Source organism: Pristiophorus japonicus, chromosome 3 (genome assembly GCF_044704955.1).
Source record: "Pristiophorus japonicus isolate sPriJap1 chromosome 3, sPriJap1.hap1, whole genome shotgun sequence".
In the NCBI taxonomy this organism is placed as follows: domain Eukaryota; kingdom Metazoa; phylum Chordata; class Chondrichthyes; family Pristiophoridae; genus Pristiophorus; species Pristiophorus japonicus.
The window spans coordinates 318,903,126-318,923,194 of record NC_091979.1 but is presented as its reverse complement, the minus strand read 5'-3'; the positions used below and the strand labels follow the sequence as shown (position 1 = coordinate 318,923,194).

Sequence of the window (20,069 nt, the reverse complement as noted above, 5' to 3'; positions counted from 1 at the left end):
CACTTCTCTTTGGGAAAAGAACCCAACTAACATCTAGGCTAGTCCTACTTGTGCATAGTTTAAGCTCGTGTCCCCGGTTGTCCTTAATCTGAAACTGAAATAATCTATGAATTACACGCATCATCATTTTATATACCTCTGTCAGATTGCCTCTAATTCTACGCTGCTGTAAAGGAAATAGACCCAGCTCATTAAACCTATCTGAGTAACAAAGGTAAAATCTGCTACCATTTTTTTTACGCCTCTCCTGAAGTTGAAATTTCCACCCAATATGGACAAAAGCTATTGGGCTTATTCATCAGATTATTGCAATTGACACGTCAAGTTTCTCGAGTTGTTGGGTGCGTCTTAGATAGAGGCAGTAGTTTTGAAGCGTGTGTGTGAGTGTGCATTTGCCTGCATTCCTAACTAAAAGCAGTTGTGCTGTCGACTACTGTCAGTAGAAAGCTGAAAATGAAAGCAACTGGATGAAATAGTACACATCGTAATTTTTAAAAATTGTGTTCTCTGTTGCAGGTTGTGGATATGCTCTAGCTTATTCTCCAGCCATAGCTATTGTGGGGAAGTACTTCTGTAAAAGAAAAGCTATGGCTTATGGGTTGGCCATGTCAGGAAGTGGAATTGGGACTTTTGTTTTAGCCCCAGTGGTTCAGCTGCTGATTGAACAGTACTCTTGGCGTGGGGCGTTACTCATCCTTGGAGGCCTTGTAGCTAATATTTGCGTCTGTGGTGCCCTGCTCCGGCCCCTCACTCTTGTAGAGGATCTGTCCAATTCCACCGTAAGCAGTATGGCGAGCAGAAAGCCTTCTGAGGAATGCAGCTATAAAACACAACGTGAAGACCCTCAACTGCCTTGCCCTTCTGCAGATTCAAACTTCATCGGAAAAGGCTGTGGTAACAAGCAGCCCTGTGGCTGTTGTCCGTCGTATAAAGAATACGCCTTCCTCCTGACGCCAGACTTCCTTGTATTTGGTGTATCGTTGCTGTTCTTGGCCTATGGCTGCAACACTCCTTTTGTGCATCTTGTACCATACGCGGTAAGCTCTGGGGTCAGCCAGCAACAAGCGGCCTTTTTAATGTCAATACTAGGCATCATAGACATTGTTGGGAATATTTCATTTGGCTGGCTAGCGGACAGAAGGTAAGGATAAAACACACAAGTTTTTGATTTTATTCTGTACTAGAATGATGAAACTCATAGGGGCTGAAATTTCCCCTTTTTTAAAGAGCCGTTAAAAAAGAGGCAGTGACTGTGCGGAAAGCACTCATCGCTCGGTTGCCCTAATTTTTTGGGGGGGGGCAGTGGATGTTCCTGCCCCGTCGACCCTTTACTGACCAGTGGCGACCCCGTTTGCGCCCTGCGTGGGAAATTGCCCCATGGGAAGTTACCCCGCGGGAACGGATTGGCTGCCGCTCGGTGCCCCCGACCGCTTTCCCCTGCGGAAAGCTGCCTGTGGCTGGGTGGCGCATCCGCCCCTAAAGGGGAGGGTGCACTGCCGCGGCTGCCATTTTATTTTAATGGTCGGCCGATTCCGAGGTCGGCCCGGCAACGGTGGCCCCCCCGGGTTCAGCCCGGCACCCCTTGGCCCGGCCGAAACCTTCCCCGGTGGCCCAGTGGGTGTCACTAATGTGGCTGCAGAGTTCACAGCTGCCCTCTTTTAACTGAAGGGATGTTGCTACGCGTCAGCGGGATGTCTGCGTTGCTCTGACGCCATCAGCGCAGCGCTGATCACACGTACCGATGTCCGCCCCGCTCCCCATGCACTTCTGCCCCACCGCAACTCAATTTCACCGCCCGGAACAAAAAAAATATACAAAGTGCTGAATTTCGCTCTACTCTCCGAGAAAAATCTTCAATATCGGTGAGTGCGCCCCCTGCCAGTCGGAGGACAATTTCAGCCCCATAGCCTAAAGGATGAATTGCAGCATTGGTAACTCCGAGATCATTGTCAGTGCTCCATAGAACCAGGGCACTTAGCCCCAGAAACTAATGACCCTGGGCAGGATTTCCTGCGCGAATTACTGAATTGGCAGCGTAACTTTTCAGTGGACTGGGTAGAAATTGTCTTCTGGCTCCCTGCCACTTGCGGAATTTTCCATTGGAAGTCATCTGATGCAGTTCCCACCACTTGTGCCGTCCAGAGGAGTTTCTGTCTCCCTAGGAAGGATACAATTTGAAGGTTTTGTACATTTTCAGCTCACATCTTGAACCACTAACACTGAACCACTAATGTAGTAAAAACTTTAATAGAGTGCTTTAAATACTTTAATAATTCAGCTTATCCCATTGTCCCACATTCCTCCATTTTGTCTTTTTTGCCCATTAATAATTTTATTTTCTGCTTAGTCTAACTTTTCGATACCTTGCTTTACTAATTAACACCTTTTACTAGTAAACTTTCATCATTCTTTATGGTTTCCACTGTTTATTTTCTGGATGTGAACTTTTTAAAGCCTGGGTTTTTATAAACTTAAAAGCATCTCTGAAGGCCATTTTTCCTCGCTCATCAAAAGTGGCTGGTATAGAGATTGATATGGTCACATTAACAGATGTTGGCACTATTCACCGCACCAGGCCGAGAGAGTATGTGCAATGCACTAGAGGAATTGATGCATATTTTTGCAGCAGAGAGGGTTTTATTGTGCACCTGGGAATGCCAAGTGATGTAATTGGATGCCAGGATTAAAAGACTTCCATTCCTCAGTACAAGATGTCTTTCACTTGGAGCTCAGAAGTTAATCAGAAACATCAGCATTGGGAGAAGAGAAAGAGGTTGGGCTATGGGGAGGGAACAGGAAAAGCATCTGATTTGTTGACCCCAGTCCATCTGAGAAATGGAGAAACTAAACAATCGAGGAATTGGTTTGTCAGTTCCCACCCACAACTGGCTGGATTCACAACATGGTATCCATCGCCAACCCATCCACTCCTTCAATCACATGTCCCCATTTGGCCTTGTTTGTGTTTTTAATGAGGCATACTTATGCCCCTCTCAGTTTAAAAAGATGAAGGATGCCAGGAAATGCAACGAAAATCAATAATAATGGGTCCAGATGGATAACGTATTGGCTGCCAGCTTTCTGAATTCACACCAACACCATTAGCCCGTCAGTTAATCCTATCCAACCCAAAGAGGTCCAAAATGGTTTGTGAACCCCCTATAAAAATGATTGGAGAGGGGTGATGATTGAAAATTGATGAACCTGTTAATGCTGGACGGGGCTGTAGTGTTTAACTATGAGTAAAGTTAAAATTAAAAGCAGAAAATGCTGGAAACGCTCAGCAGGTCAGGCAGTATTTGGGGGAGAAATTGGGATCATTTACATTTCCCAGGAGTTTAATGGCAGCGGTAAACTGGTAGCGCCCCGCTCCGCTGGCGATTTTTCGCACCAGAACAAAAATTGGCCCGCCCCTCCTGAAGCTGTGCGGGGGCGATGACAGCGATAGCTTCGGGGGACACGAACGAACAGGAGGCTCGCGGGGCGCAAATTAAAGGGGAAGTGGCGGGTGGGTCAATATAAAATGTGCCAACTTAATTGTCGTGGCCCACTAACGCTTTGAAGGTGGGGTCCATGCCGTGATCTGGCAGTGCGGCACTTGGCTTCCACCCCTCCCTCCCCTTCACATGATCCATCTCCAACCCCTTCCCTTCCTTGACGTCTCTATCTGCATTTCTGGGGATAGGCTGGCCACCAATATCTATTATAACGCACTGACTCCCACAGCTACCATGATTACACTACCTCATACCCCGCTTCCTGCAAGGACTCTATTCCATTTACCCAGATTCTCTGTCTCCTTCGCATCCGTTCTAAAGCTGCCACCTTCCATACCAGTGCTTTCCTTTTTCCTCCACCGAGGATTCCCCTTCATCATGGTTGACGGGGCTCTCGACCTTGTTTGTTCCATTTCCCACAGTTCTGTTCTCATCCTTTCCCCTCCATCCCAGAACCACGATAGGGTTCCCCTTGTCCTCGCCTTCCACCGCACCAGCTCCACATTCAAATGAACATCCTCCGCCATTTCCCCCACCTTCAGAGTGATGACACCACCAAACACGCCTTCCCCCTCACCTTTCAGCATTCCGAAGGGACTGTTCCCTCTGCGACATTCTGGCCCATTTCCCAATCACTCCCAACACCCCTTCCCGATCCCACGGTATGCAACGCCTGCCCTTTCACCTCCTCCCCTCCCACCGTCCAGGGCCCCAAAGACTCCTTCCAGGTGAAATAGCGATTTACTTGTACTTTAGTATACTGTATTCGCTGCTCACGATGCGGCCTCCTCTACATTGGGGAGACCAAGTGTAGATTGGGTGATCGCTTTGCGGAACACCTCCACACAGTCCGTAAGCATGACCTTGAGCTTCCGGTCGCTTGTCGTTTTAATTCTCCATCGCACTTCCATTTGGATCTCTCTGTCCTTGGCCTCCTACACTGTTCTAACGAAACTCGAGGAATAGCCCCTCAACTTTCGATTAGGCATTTTACAGCTGTCCGGACTCAACATATTAAGTTCAACAATTTCAATTCATAACCACCGCTTCTATGTTTTCGGACGGCAGTTGCTGCTAATGATTCTGTTGTTCCCATTTACAGCTCCTCCAGACCCATTTTTTTTTGTCCCATTACCACCCCCTTTTGCCTTGCACCATGATTCCTTCTGTCATTTAATTCCTCCTGCCATCCACCCGGTCGCAGACCTTCCATTTTGTTCTCTTCCCCCACCCCCCCATCCCTGCCTTTGTACTTTCTTAAAACCCGTCACATCTCTAACTTATTCCAGTTCTGATGAAAGGTCATCAACCTTAAAATTAACTCCACAGATGCCTGACCAGCTGAGTATTTCCAGCATTTTCTGTTTTTATGTAAACGTTTTTTAAGCCTCGAGTCTGTAGACAAGAATGAGATCAGCGTAGTTGAACCTGATTATTATAAAATAATTCTACTCATCGTGGTTCAGTCATCTCCACTTGAATGGTGTTTTAGTTCATTTGAAGGCAAATGTTTGCTGTCATTTGGAGATTTGTATTAGCCAAGTTCATTGTATCTAGATTCTATAAGAACATAAGAAATAGGAGCAGGGCAACCCCTTATTCTGAAACGATGCCCCCTAGTTCTAGATTCCCCCATGAGGGGAAACATCCTCTCTGCAACTACCCTGTCAAGCCCCCTCAGAATCTTATGTTTCAATAAGATCACCACTCATTCTTCTAAACTTCAATGAGAATTGGCCCAACCTGCTCAACCTTTCTTCATAGGTCAACCCCTTCATCTCAGGAACAATCTCATGAACCTTCTCTGAACAGCCTGCAATGCAAATATATCTGTCCTTAAATACGGAGATCAAAACTGTATGCAGTACTCCAGGTGTGGTCTTACCAACAGTTGGAGCAGGACTTCCCTACTTTTATACTCCATCCCCTCTTGCAATAAAGGCCAGCATTCTATTTGCCTTCCTGATTACTTGCTGTACCTGCATGCTAACTTTTTGCATTTCATGTACAAAACCCCCAGATCCCTCTGTACTACAGCATTTTGTAATCGCTCCCTATTTAAATAATAATTTTTGCTTTTCTATTTTTCCTACCGAAGTGGATAACCTCACATTTTCCCACATTATAGTCCATCTGCCAAATGTTTGCCCACTCACTTAGCCTATCTATATCCCTTTGTAGATTATTTGCATCTTCCTCACAACTTGCTTTCCCACCTATCTTTATATCATCAGCAAATTTGGCTACGTTACACTCGATCTTTTCATCCAAGTCATTAATATAAATTGTAAATAGTTGAGGCCCCAACACTGATCCCTGCGGCACCCCACTACTTACAGTTTGCCAACCTGAAAATGACCCATTTATCCCGACTCTCTGCTTTCTGTTAGTTAGCCAATCCGCTATCCATGCTAATATATTACCCCCAACCCCGTGAGCTCTTATCTTGTGCAGTAACCTTTTGTGTGGTACCTTAGCGAATGCTTTCTGGAAATCCAAATACATGACATCAATCTGTCCTCCTTTATCCACTCTGCTTGTTACATCCTCAAAAAACTTCCTTAATGATTGACTCCAGCATTTCCCAATGACAGATGTTAGGCTAACTGGTCTATAGGCCCCAAGTTTCCACTTGATTTGCTCCTGATTTTTAGGAGCAACTGGTGTAGAACGGAGTATCTTAGAAATCGGAATTCTCGTCATTTAGTTTGCTCCAGTTTTAGTCAGTTAGAACAGTTTCACTTTGGAACAGAATTTTTTTTCCAAAAGGGGGCGTGTCCGGCCACTTACACCTGTTTTCAAAGTTTCGTCAGTGAAAACTTACTCCAAACTAACTTAGAATGGAGCAAGTGAAGATTTTTGTATGCTCGAAAAAACCTTGTCTACACTTTAGAAAATCAGGCGTAGAGTACAAATCAGGCGTAGGGAATGGTGGGGTGGGGGGGTTTAAAGGGAAGTTTACAAACATTAAACACTTCAGTTTTACAAATAAAGAGCCATCATCAATAATAAATGATAAATACATCAATAAATCAACCAATAAATCAATCAAAAAAAATTAGTAAGAAATAATAATTATTTTTTTAAATCAATAAATAAAACATTTTCTACTTACCGACTGCAGCACCGGGAGCCCTCCAACAGCGTGCTGGGATGCCCCCCTCAGTGTGTCTCTGTCAGTGTCTCTATCTCTCTGTCTGTCTCTGTGTGTCTCTCATTCTCTGTCTGTCAGTGTCTGTGTTTCTGACAGCGAGGGGAGGGGGGTAGAGGGAGAGAGGGGGGGAGCAGAGGGAGGGATGTGGGAGGGATGGGGGAGAAGGGGGAGGGAGGGAGAAGGAGGAGGGGGGAGAAGGAGGAGATGGCGGGGGGGAAAGGAGATGGCGGGGGGGGAAGGAGATGGCGGGGGGGGGAAGGAGATGGCGGGGGGGAAGGAGATGGGGGGGGGAAGGAGATTGGCGGGGGTGGGGGGAAAAGAGAAGGGGGAGGGAGGCTGGATGGGCCGGGCCCGAGACTTCGGGCAGGCTCCGTCCCCAGCATCAGATTTACAGGTAGGTGGCATTGGGTCGGGTCGGGGGGGTGGGAGGAGGGAGGTTGGTTCGGTTCGGGTCGGGGGGAGGGAGGGAGAGGGAGGTCAGGTCGGGAGGAGGGAGGTCAGGTCGGATCCAGTCTGGGGGCGGGGGGGGGGAGCGGGAGTCGGGTCGGGTCCAGTCCGGGGGGTCGGGTCCGGGGGCGGGGGGAAGCGGGAGTCGGGTCGGTGTTGGTTTCGGGTTCAGTCTGGAGGCGGGGGGCGGGAAGCGGGAGTCAAGTCGGGTCGGGAGGAAGCAGGAGCTGGCTGTGGGAGGAGCCTTATTCACGCAGCCCCAGTGAGGCCATTCGGCCAGGGCTAGGGGTTACGTGCTTCGGGCCCCTCCCACACAGTTTTGGGCGCCTGGAGCTACTGCACATGCGCGCCCACTGTTGCGCGCATGTGCAGAGGTCCCGGCACTGTTTTCAGCACAGGGACCTGGCTCCGCCCCCTACAGCTCCTGCTGCGCTGCGCCGAGGGCCAGAGGACCTGCAGGGAGCTGGAGAATCTGGAGGGTTTTTTTAGGCGCACTTTGTGGCGCGAAAAATGGGCGTCCAGGTCGGGACTGTGCCGTTCTAGACGCGGCTCGAAACTTGTGCCCATAGTTTCCTGCTTTCTGTCTCCCTTTCTTAAATAGGGGTGTTACATTTGCGGTTTTCCAGTCCGCTGGGACCGCTCCAGAATCCAGGGAATTTTGCTAGATTACAACCAATGCATCCACCATCTCTGCAGCCACTTCTTTTAAGACCTTCAGATGCAAGCCATCAGGTCCAGGGGACTTGTCCACGTTTAGTCCCATTAGTTTGCCTGTTACTTTATCTCTAGTGATAGTGATTGTTCTAAGTTCTCCCCATGCAATAGCTCCTTAATTATCTATTATTGGGATGTTTTTAGTGTCCTCTACCATGAAGACTGATACAAAATATTTGTTTTAAGTCTCTGACATTTCCCTGTTTCCCATTATTAATTCCCCAGTCTCATCCTCTAAGGGACCAATGTTTACTTTAGCTACTAATTTCCTTTTTATATACCTGTAGAAGCTTTTACTGACTGTTTTTATATTTCATTAGTTTGCTCTCATATGCTATCATTTCTGTCTTTATCATTTTTTTAGTTGTCCTTTTGCTGGTTTCTAAAAATTTCCCAATCCTCTGACCGCCCACTGTCCTTCGCAACATTGTATGCCTTTGTTTTCAAATTGATACCATCCTTTTCCCCCCTTAGTTAGCCAGGGCTGGTTCTTCCTTCTCTTAGCATCTTTATTTCTCACTGGAATAAATCTTTGCTGAGAGTTATGAAAAATCTCCTTGAATGTTTGCCACTGCATTTCTACAGTCTGATACTTTATATTTTCCCAGTCCACTTTAACCAACTCTGCCTTCACATCTTTGTAATGACCTTTATATAAGTTCAGGACACTAGTTTGAGATCAATGGTAATCATTTGTAAGTAGGAAAGGATGGCCATTAAAATTGCTGCAATTCTTCATATCGAGTGCAATAAAAACAGACCAAGCCATTAGGATTTAATTTATTGGGCAGTTTATCCAAACTGAATAATATTTTTATTATGGCAACCTTCTCTCTTTAAATCTGCAGGTGGTTGAAGAAGTATCGCAAATACTGTTACATTTTAACCATTGGGCTGGATGGTCTCTGCTCTCTGTTCATTCCCATTCTGAGATCTTTTCCACTCCTTGTTCCCTATGCAGTTCTTTATGGATACTTTGATGGGGCTTATGTTGCTCTTATCCCAGTAATAACATCAGATATAGCAGGAAATGCTTTCCTGTCCTCTGCTCTGGGAATAGTTTACTTTATTCATGGGATACCCTATCTTATTGGCCCACCAATCGCAGGTCAGTAATGTGTTACATAATCTACTACAGTTGTTTTTATTGTAAATGGATTTTGAATTGTTCACTGATTTATTTTGTTTTACTATTTTAATAAGTTTCAGCTAGTGTCAATCAAACTGTAATGTTTATACTCTTGCAATCCAAGCTAAAGGGATCAAGGGGTATGGAGAGAAAGCGGGAAAGGGGTATTGAATGGTGGTGCAGGCTCGAAGGGTCGAATGGCCCTATTTGTGCTATGAACCTATTTGTTTTCAGGGGTCACCAAAAAAATAAGGATAATGTTGCTATTAGCTCATTTGCTATTATCTGCCCTAATATATGATAGGCGTTCCAGTCATTCCGTGTGCTTCCGCTACGCAGCACTATTTTCTGAGAGCACAAAATTAGTACATTTACCCATTGAGTCTTGTCTAAACCTATCTATCCCTTTCTAATGGTTACACAAGTAGTGACATGATTGGCTGCACAGTTATCTTGTCACAATGGCAGTTGTTCTGAAATGATTGAGGGAGATTGAGCTACATCGCTGACCTACTTTGGCTCCAGGTTAAGCAATGCCTCGATTCAAAATTCTCTCGTTTTCAAATCCCTCCACCACCTCGCCCCTCCTTATATCTGTAATCTCTCTGTAAAGCCCTACAACCGTCTGAGATATCTACGCTTCTCCAATTCTGGCCTCGAGCAGCCCAATTTTAAACTCCACCATGGGCAGCCCTGCTTTCATCTGCCAATTCCCTGAGTTCGAGAATCCCCTCACGAAATCTCTCCGCCTCTTTACTTCTCTTTCCTCCTTAAAACCTAGCTCTTTGACCACTGCCCTAATATCTCGGTATGTGGCTCAATGTCAAATTTTGTTTGATAATGCTCCTGTGAAGCACCTTAAATATTGTCATTCAGTGTACTTCCCCCGGAACTTCTCAAAAGCCATGGTTGGCTGCGAATTGATTTAACAGCTGACTGACTTGTGAGTGACCCAACTTACTGGTTTTACTACTAGGGGGAATCGTATTGTACATTATAGGTTATTGTTGCTATCCTGATCCACTTGGACATCCAAATGAGCTTCTGCCTCAGTTTGTACCAGTAATGTGCTTAAGTGTTATTATTGCTGCCTCAACACTTTATAGGGATGTGCCTTACCCACAAGGTGTGATTGTGGGATGTATGTTTTTTTTTAAGTGTTTGCAATAGCGCATCTGTAGTTCAACACTGATTTTTTTTTAAAAATCCTCTTTCTCTTTATAGGTTGGTTGGTGGATACAACAGGAAATTATACCGCAGCCTTCCTGGTCAGTGGGTTGTCCATGATATTCAGCTCCGTGTTGATGATTACTGTCAATCAGATGAGGAGCTGCAGAAATTCAGCTGCCGTTCAAACCACCGTCATAGAGTCAGATCCTACCACTATAACTTTTCAGACTGCATCACCTGATCAGATATAAAAATAAGAGTTCATACAACAGTTACATTAAAAAAACACACAAGCCACAAATTGCTGGCACGTAGAAAAGACATCAAAACATGGAAACAATTTAGAGTAGGCAATATTTGTACTTGAGTAGATATCGGTAAATATTTTGTTAATTCTTTCAATGCCAAAGTATTTTTTATATATATATATAATAGTTTTTGTTTTAATTTTCTGATCTCCTTCATACATTCCACACATTCCTATTGACTTGCTAACTGCATTTCCAGAGGTCCTCCTTTTTTTTAAAAAAAAAGGCCCATGTGTGGACATGTGACTCCTATAAATGTACCAGATTTATCTGCCAGTGTCGGTTTTAATGTTCATACCTCATGTTGAAGCTGGGTCACTTGAAAATTTCCAGACTGAGATAAATAGATTTTTGTTCGGCAAGGGTATCAAGGGATATGGAACAAAGGCGGGTAATTGGAGTTGAGGTACAGATCAGCCGTGATCTCATTGAATGGCAGAACAGGCTCGAGGGGCTGAATGGCCTCCTCCTGTTCCTCGGTTGAAGTTTTCCGTGGATTGACTTGCTATTAACTTCTTTTGTGTTTGGTTATTAAATTGTTTATTATGATTTGTTTTTGTCAGCACTGTATCTTGTTACATTTAATGTAAGAAAAATGTCATGTGCAGACGCTTGAGGCTAAGATAGGAATCATACAAGCACGAAAAAGGAAGGAATGAGATTGGTCCTTTATGTTAAGGATATCGAAGGTTATCACTGCACTTCCTGTAATAATGACAGGAGGATTTAAAAGAACAGATCTCAATGCTGCCTTTTGCAATTTCTACGAGTAGCTTTGAATCTTGAGAATTTCACTTCCAGTTTGACCTTTTGTAATGATGGAGTTAAACAAGGCATCAGAATCCTCGGGTCATACAGCACCGAAGGAGGCCATTCAGCCCATCGTATCTGTGCCGTCTCTTTGGGAGAGTTATCCAATTAATTCTACTATCCTGCTCTTTCCCCACAGCCCTGTAATTTCTTTCCCTTCAAGTATTTATCCAATTCTTTTCTGAATGTTACAATTGAATCTGCTTTCACCACACTTTCAGGTTGTGCATTCCAGGTCATAGCATCACACTGCGTTTAAAAACAAATGTCACTCCCCTCGCCTCTGGGTCTTTTGCCAATAACCTTAAATCTATGTCCTCTGCTTGCTGACCCTCGTGCCATTGGAAACAGGTTCACCTTATTTACTCTATCAATATCGTTCATGATTTTGAACACCTCCATCAAATCTCCTTATAACCTTCTCTGCTCTAAGGAGAACAACCCCAGCTTCTCCAGTCTCTCCACATAACTGCAGTCCCTCATCCCTGGTACCATTCTAGCAGATCTCTTCTGCACCTCTCTAAGGCCTTGACATCTTTCCTGATGTGTGGTGCCCTGAATTGGAAACATTACTCCAGCTGACGCGTAACCAGTGGTTCCCACATTACAACAGTGACTACAGTCCAAAAGTACTTCATTGGCTGTTAAGCGCTTTGAGACGTCCGGTGGTCATGAGAGGTGCTATATAACTTTATTTATAATGGGTTAGCATAACTTCCTTGCTTTTGCACTCTCTTCCTCTGCCACAAACGTAATTCCCTAGCCGCTGACTCCATCCCTCTCCCTAACTTCTGTCTGAGGCTGAACCACACCGGTCGCAACCTTGGTGTCATATTTAACCCTGAAATGAGCTTCAGACCACATATTCGAAGCATAACTAAGACCACCTATTTCCACTTTCATAACATCGCGTGTCTCCACCCTTGCCTCAGCTCATTCACTGCTGAAACCCTCATCTGTGCCTTTGTTAGCTCTAGTCTTGACTATTCCAATGCACTCCTGACTGGCCTTCCACAGTCTACCCTATGTAAAATTGAGGTAATCCAAAACTCAACTGTGCATATCCTAACTCGCACCAAGTTCCGCTCACCCATCACCCGTGTGGTCGCTGACATACATTGGCTCCCAGTTAAGCAACGCCTCAATTTCAAAATTCTCATCCTTGTTTTCAAATCCCTCCATGGCCTTGCCCCTCCCTATTTCTGTAATCTCCTTCAGCCCCATACCCCCGCTAAGATATCTGCACTCTTAATTCTACTCTCTTGAGCATCCCTGATTGTAATCGCTCAACCATTGGTGGCTGTGCTTTCTGTGTTAGGCCGCAAGCTCTGGAATTCCCTGCCTAAACCTCGCTGCCTCACTACGCTCCTTAAAACCTACCTCTTTGTCCAAGCTTTTGGTCGCCTGCCCTAATTTCTCCTTATGTGGCTCTGTGTCCATTTTTTGTCATATAATATTCCGGTGAAGCACCTTGGGATGTTTTGCTATGTTAAAGGTGCTATATAAATACAAGATTTTGTTATTGAAAAAGCCAAGGATCCTGTATGCTTTTTTAACAGTCTTCTAAACTTGTTCTGCCACCTTCAAAGATTTGTATACGTACACTCCAGGTGTCTCTGTTCCTGCACCCCTTTAAAATTGTACCATATAGTTCCTATTTTGTCTCATCATTCATCCTACTACTTCACACTTCTCTGCTTTAAATTTCATCTGTCAGGTGTCTACCCATTTTACCAGTCTGTCTATGTCCTTCTGAAGTTTGCTTCTATCCTTCTCATTGTTTAATACATTTCCGAGTTTCGTACCATCTGAAAACTTTGAAATGATGCCCTGTACACCCAAGTCCAGGTCATTAATATATATCAATCAGCAGTGGTCCCAATACCCTGGGGAACACCCCTGTATACGTCCCTCCAATTCAAACAACAATTGATCACCAATGCTCTCTGCTTTCTGTCCCTTGACCAATTTTGTATCCCTGCTGCGACTGTCCCTTTAATTTTGCTAACAAGCCTATGATTTAGTACCTTATGAAGATAGATTGAGTAGACTGGGTCTTTACTCGTTGGAGTTCAGAAGGATGAGGGGTGATCTTATAGAAACATTTAAAATAATGAAAGGGATAGACAAGATAGAGGCAGAGAGGTTGTTTCCACTGGTCGGGGAGACTAGAACTAGGGGGCACAGCCTCAAAATACGGGGGAGCCAATTTAAAACTGAGTTGAGAAGGAATTTCTTCTCCCAGAGGGTTGTGAATCTGTGGAATTCTCTGCCCAAGGAAGCAGTTGAGGCTAGCTCATTGAATGTATTCAAATCACAGATAGATAGATTTTTAACCAATAAGGGAATTAAGGGTTATGAGGAGCGGGCGGGTAAGTGGAGCTGAGTCCATGGCCAGATCAGCCATGATCTTGTTCAATGGCGGAGCAGGCTCGAGGGGCTAGATGGCCTACTCCTGTTCCTAATTCTTATGTTCTTATATATACTTTATAAAAGACTTTTATGTTCTCTTTTATGTTGGCCGCTAATCTATTCTTATACTCTCTTCCCCTCTTACTCCCTTATTTAGATCTCCTCTGAACTTTCTATATCCAGTTTGGTTTTCTACTGTATTATGGACCTTACAATTATCATAAACCTCCATTTTCTGTCTCATTTTAATTTCCATGGGCTGGATTTTCGGCTTTGCTCATTTCGGGGCGGTAACGTTAGCGCCCGGGAACAGTTTGCGCCTTAGTCAGCAATATTGGGCTGTTGGGCTCTGAGTGTGGGGCACAGCGCTAAGAGAGGCGCTAGCATTGGAAAAATCCGAGCTACAGAGCGGGGCCGGGAGCACACTGAGAAATGCCCGGGGAGAAAAAAAACCTAAAAAGAACATTCTCAAAACATTTGCCTATGCCACCACAACATAAATCGCAAAATAACCCAATGACACTTGCCTTGGGATGACATTACTAACCTCTCTGCGGTCGGTATGGTTGGACTGCCCAATTTCCCAGGCGTTCACTGCGGGGCGTGCTGAGGAGCGTATGGGTCAGGCGGGGTCAAACCTCCCGCTAGTGTCACAACCAGGGGCGTCGCACACTGGCGCAGCTGTTCAGGGCAATGCTGCTCTGCGCCGCCACAAAACCGGACCCAAAAACCCCTACAGGGCGCTGCAGGCTGACCATCTGCCCAGAAGACCTCATTGCTGCCACTCCAGGGCAAAAAACCGCGTGCAAAGGACCCGAACATCCGCCCCAATATTCTTTAGTTATCCAGGGAGTTCTACCTGCTGAAGCCCTTCCTTTCTCCCTCAGGGATGTGTCGACTCTGTACCCGATCCATCCTCTTTAAGATCTCTGATTGTTCAATTACTGTCTTGTCTACCAATTCTTGATTCCAATCCACCTGGGCCAGATCCCTTTACAACTCACTGAAGTTATCCTTCCTACAATTAAGTATTTTTACGCTGATTGTACCTTGCCCTTTTCCATAAATGTTCCACAAATCCTGAGCTAAAGAGTCGGGCCGTGAGCGCTCTGAGAGACACCTGGGGAGAAAAAAAACCCACAAACAATCCAGAAAAATATTCCCAAAACAATGCCTATGCCACCACAACATAAATCTCAAAGAGACAACCCAATAACACTTATAAGATCATAAGAACATAAGAATTTGGAACAGGAGTAGGCCATCTAGCCCCTCGAGCCTGCTCCGCCATTCAACAAGCCCATGGCTGATCTGGCCGTGGACTCAGCTCCACTTACCCGCCCGCTCCTCATAACCCTTAATTCCCTTATTGGTTAAAAATCTATCCATCTGTGATTTGAATACATTCAATGAGCTAGCCTCAACTGCTTCCCTGGGCAGAGAATGCCACAGATTCACAACCCTCTGGGAGAAGAAATTCCTTCTCAACTCGGTTTTACATTGGCTCCCCCGTATTTTGAGGCTGTGCCCCCTAGTTCTAGTCTCCCCAACCAGTGGAAACAACCTCTCTGCCTCTATCTTCCCTATCCCTTTCATTATTTTAAATGTTTCTATAAGATCACCCCTCATCCTTCTGAACTCCAACGAGTAAAGACCCAGTCTACTCAATCTATCATCATAAGGTAACCCCCTCATCTCCGGAATCAGCCTAGTGAATCGTAACCCCCTCATCTCTGGAATCTTAGGACTCAGCCTAGTGAACCTTATTGAATGTATTCAAATCACAGATAGATAGATTTTTAACCAATAAGGGAATTAAGGGTTATGGGGAGCGTGCGGGTAAGTGGAGCTGAGTCTATGGCCAGATCAGCCATGATCTTGTTAAATGGCAGAGCAGGCTCGAGGGGCTAGATGGCCTACTCCTGTTCCTAATGCTTATGTTCTTATGTATACTTTATAAAAGACTTTTATGTTCCCTTTTATGTTGGCCGCTAATCCAATCTTATACTCTCTTCCCCTCTTACTCCCTTATTTAGATCTCCTCTGAACTTTCTATATCCAGTTTGGTTTTCTACTGTATTACGGACCTTACAATTATCATAAACCTCCATTTTCTGTCTCATTTTAATTTCCATGGGCTGGATTTTCGGCTTTGCTCATTTCGGGGCGGTAACGTTAGCGCCCGGGAACAGTTTGCGCCTTAGTCAGCAATATTGGGCTGTTGGGCTCTGAGTGTGGGGCACAGCGCTAAGAGAGGCGCTAGCAGCTAGCATTGGAAAAATCCGAGCTAAAGAGCGGGGCCGGGAGCACACTGAGAAATGCCCGGGGAGAAAAAAAACCTAAAAAGAACATTCCCAAAACATTTGCCTTTGCCACCACAACATAAATCGCAAAATAACCCAATGCCACTTGCCTTGGGATGACATTACTAACCTCTCTGCGGTCGGTATAGTTGGACTGCCCAATTTCCCAGGCGTTCACTGCGGGGCGTGCTGAGGAGCGTATGGGTCAGGCGGGAGTCAAACCTCCCGCTAGTGTCACAACCGGGGGCGTTGCACACTGGCGCAGCTGTTCAGGGCAATGCTGCTCTGCGCCGCCACAAAACCGGACCCAAAAACCCCTGCGGGGATCCCCAAATGTTGTCCCGTTGAAACTTGTTCCACTTTCCCCCTTTTATTCCCCAGACAAAGTTCCAGCACTGCTTCCTTCCTGTTGGGCTGGAAACACGCTGATCAAGAAAGTTCTCTTACGCACATTTCAGGAATTCATTCTCCGCTTTCCCCGCTAATTGGTGGCCTATGCCATACAGTATGCAGCATTCTCCTATTTTTCTTTCGGAAAGAAAGAATGTGGATTTATACAACATTTTATCACCTCTTTCCACATCACAAAGTGTGTTTCACGATTACATTGAAGTGCAGTTGAATTATGTAGAAAATAATCAGTTAATCTGTTTTGATGGAATAAAAACCGAAAATGCTCGAAATGCACACCGTTAGTCAGCGTCTATAAAAAGAAAGGACAAGTTGTGAGGTTTCAGGTGTGTACTCACCATCAGACTGAGTGAAGGGTACACTCCAAACGCCCGAACCTTTCTTTTCTTTTTGCAAGTGCTGATTGGCCTGCTGTATAATTCCAGCATTTCCTTTTTTTGCTTTCAGATTTGCAACCTTTTGTTTTGATGGTGTTGTCGGAAGGTGGAATTTAGATGTTCTCTTGCTTGGTCAATTGGCCCTCAAAACATTAATCTGCCTTTACTCTCCACAGATGTTGGCAGACTTGCTGTGAATTTTCTGTTTTAATTTGATATTTTGCTTTGTTTATATAACCATATAATCCTGTGGATACACCTTTGCAAGCCACACCTAAGACCACCACCCAGTGTCATACCTACTGGTTAACTAATAACTGTTTGAAAGTAAACTTTGTTACTACGAGAGGATCCTGTATCACCAAGTTGCTCCCTTGTGACCGATACCCCTTTCATCAGGAATTACTTTGGGGAAATATGATTAAAGAGTAGGCAAGCAGAGAACCACTCTCTCGGAGAAGTGTTTGGCTGGCTGATAAATAAGGATGGGAATGGTGACGCACTGTTTTAGTCTTCCATAATATTGGTGTCAAAGACGCACTCTTCATACACCATTCCCACCCTACTGTCCATCGGGACACTCTTCATATTCGGGATTAACAGTGCTGTGCGAAAGCTGATCACTTTGAATATGAGGATACGTTTTGCGGGACCCCCCCACCCCGACAGTGGGGTCTCACGCAGCCAGTGTGGATCTCAGAATCACAGGCAACACGCCCGTGACTCTGCAACCCGCGCTAGCTGAGTGAAAAGCCCCTGCTGGCAGCACGGGGTGTGGTAAAATGTACCTTGTGGTGCGAGTCACATGTCAGTAGCAGGGCCACATTAATGTCAAGAGAAAATGTCTTAAACATGGGAGTGCACCATGCAGCTTGTTGCAGTGCAAACAGCCAGTCTGCAGGTAAACTGTGGTCTGTGGGAGGAGAGTCTTTGAAGAAAACAGAAGTGACACTTCCTGTCACAAGATGCATCTTTACTGTTGCTTTAATTACTGTTTGATACTGTATTCCAAAGAATTATTTCCTGTAAAATGTCTTATGTTTCAGAACTGGTGTAACACCACTGAATTAAAACGATTTTATTTTGTTCCAATCATGCATGTAATACAATATTATGCATATGAGAATTTTGCAGTTTCTAAGTTGCCAAATCTTGTGACACAAACTTACAAAACAGTAAGGTTTAACTTCCTCGGTATGTAAAGTTGAAGAAGAATTCTTTGCACTGTTATGAGCCAAATAAAGTTTTCAGTACAAGAAACTTTCTTTAAGTTGTGCAGAGAGGAACATATTCTGCCTGGTGGGCACTATCAATGCTGCTCTCAGTCTAACTAGCCTACATTGGTCTCCATTGGAAGAAAAGCTTGAAATTCTGATCTAAAATAGTTGCTTGCAGAAGTCGGAGGAGACCTATTTTTAAGATCCAGATGTGCAGTGTTCGATAACATGACCTTACTGGACCTTTCTTTACATTTCCTCGGATATGGTGATGCCGCTGGATGCTTGTATGTGGAATGCCACAAGCAAACCGGCATGTCGTGCCGTACATTAATGAACCAATGTGCTGTGACTGGGTTGTGCCTCCTCACCCTGTTATCGAGTTCAGGCACTGTATGACGTTTTAAACTTAGAATGCCTCAAAAGATATTTGTGTAATGTTCGTGCCCATAATGATTTAACTCGTATAGTTATGTTTATAGATGAACAGAAGTCATGACGTGTCCCTTTTTTATTTTGAAATTAGAAGCGCTTGGCTCCAATTTCCTGATGCGCGCCGCAGGCAACCAAGGCTCGGTGCTTGATGGTGCAAACTCAACAAATGATCCCCAATGGCCCTGAAAATTCGCCGGGATTCTACCGGTCTTCCGCCGTAACTCTAGCGAGTGACCGGCAGAACTTACCGCAACACCGCTGGGGCCTAGTTGCTTCAGCTCGGACAGGGCGGGGAGAAAGTCAAGCACATCAAGAAAATATGTAATTCATGACTTACACCCCAAAATGATACCAACCCTTTGAGCATAACCATAGTATTGCTGCATAAATACTCAAAAATGCAGCTTGACCATAGTTTTATGCACAAAGTACAGTGCAAAGGTCAGCGTCTCCATGACTGTAGCTCAACGAAGATATCTTAAAGCTCTTTTGAAGAAATATTTCCAATAAACTATAGGCTACTCAATGGACAATTTCCCCCCCACCAAAACTGGCCCATTTACAGATACTAATTTCTGGCTTGCATGCCAGAACCCCATAATGGTGGTCATTTCTCCAGTAATGTGTATCTGAATCTGTACATTTTTAAACTCTACAATGCTGCATATTCAGAATGAAATTACTGTATACATTGAGTTGCCATGTTTTTAAAGGATTGAAAGTTGAAAAACAATATGAGGAATGTTGAATACGTGTTAAAGGATGTTCACTGCTGTTTTGGGAACCCGACAGTGGGCTTCCCTTCTATATCTTGCTTGTATGGATCTGATCTTTTGGTGGCAGGGATGTTGGTGGTGATCCCTGCTCCAGCATGAATTTACAATGCAAGGGTAACTTTTCCAGTCTTTATCGCCGATGGTATCAGAGTGGTGGCTGGGGAGAAAGGGGGTGGGGGTGAAAAACTAGACTGGGATTGATCTCACCAGGTCTGCAGTCAAAAACTGGCAAGCAATTCATTCAATGGCATGGATATTAACATGCACTCTGCTGTACTTGTCACCGTGAATGTGCATGTTTTGGGAGCTCCTCTTTAAGCAGCTGGGTGCTGGATATTGGTGGGAGCTTCTTGGCAATGAAGTGGGCCTTTCTCCCTGTGCTCTACTACGGTTCGATGAGGTAGTGCCTGCTTCCTGTCATATCTTTTTGATTTAGGGTTTTGAGGGAGGCTGGGCTAAGGGGCTGGTGATTTGGTGTCACCTGTCGAGACAACAGCTTCATTCCTGTGCACTGCAGCCATGGTCCTGCTGCTGGGAACATTCTTAGCATGAACAGTGATCTGCAGGAGTGCAACTATCTGGGCAACAGAGTGAAGCACTGCATAATAATTTTTTGTTCTAATAGAATTCCCAGTATGTTGCAATCGAACAAAGCAGTCTTTTGGAGATTGGAACCCAAGGCTCCTATAGCAACAATGGGAGAATTCATGAGCGATATTGCGACTGGCCTGGAGCTCTGCTGTAAATAGTCCTGAAGTTGTCACATTCTGCCGGCTGGACTGCAGACGTGTTGAATGATCATATATGACTGAAGTGGGAAGTGGACTTGCTCCACAGTTAGCATCATATCCCCTAGAGTGCTTGGCTCATCATCTATTAACTGGAGAAAATGTTAGTGTTCAGGTAGGT

General features: G+C 45.0%; 1 protein-coding gene across 1 annotated transcript in view; it reads left to right on the top strand.

The window, feature by feature from the left end:
- The window catches only part of LOC139259605 (monocarboxylate transporter 12-like), a 43,417-nt gene extending 32,991 nt beyond the window's left edge, over positions 1–10,426 (top strand). Inside the window, exons 4-6 of the mRNA XM_070875093.1 lie at positions 517–1,141; positions 8,661–8,920; positions 10,166–10,426. Coding sequence (XP_070731194.1) covers positions 517–1,141; positions 8,661–8,920; positions 10,166–10,362 — 1,082 coding nt within the window. The 3' untranslated portion in view covers positions 10,363–10,426. The remainder of the gene's footprint in view (positions 1–516; positions 1,142–8,660; positions 8,921–10,165) is intronic.
- Positions 10,427–20,069: the final 9,643 nt, after the last annotated feature.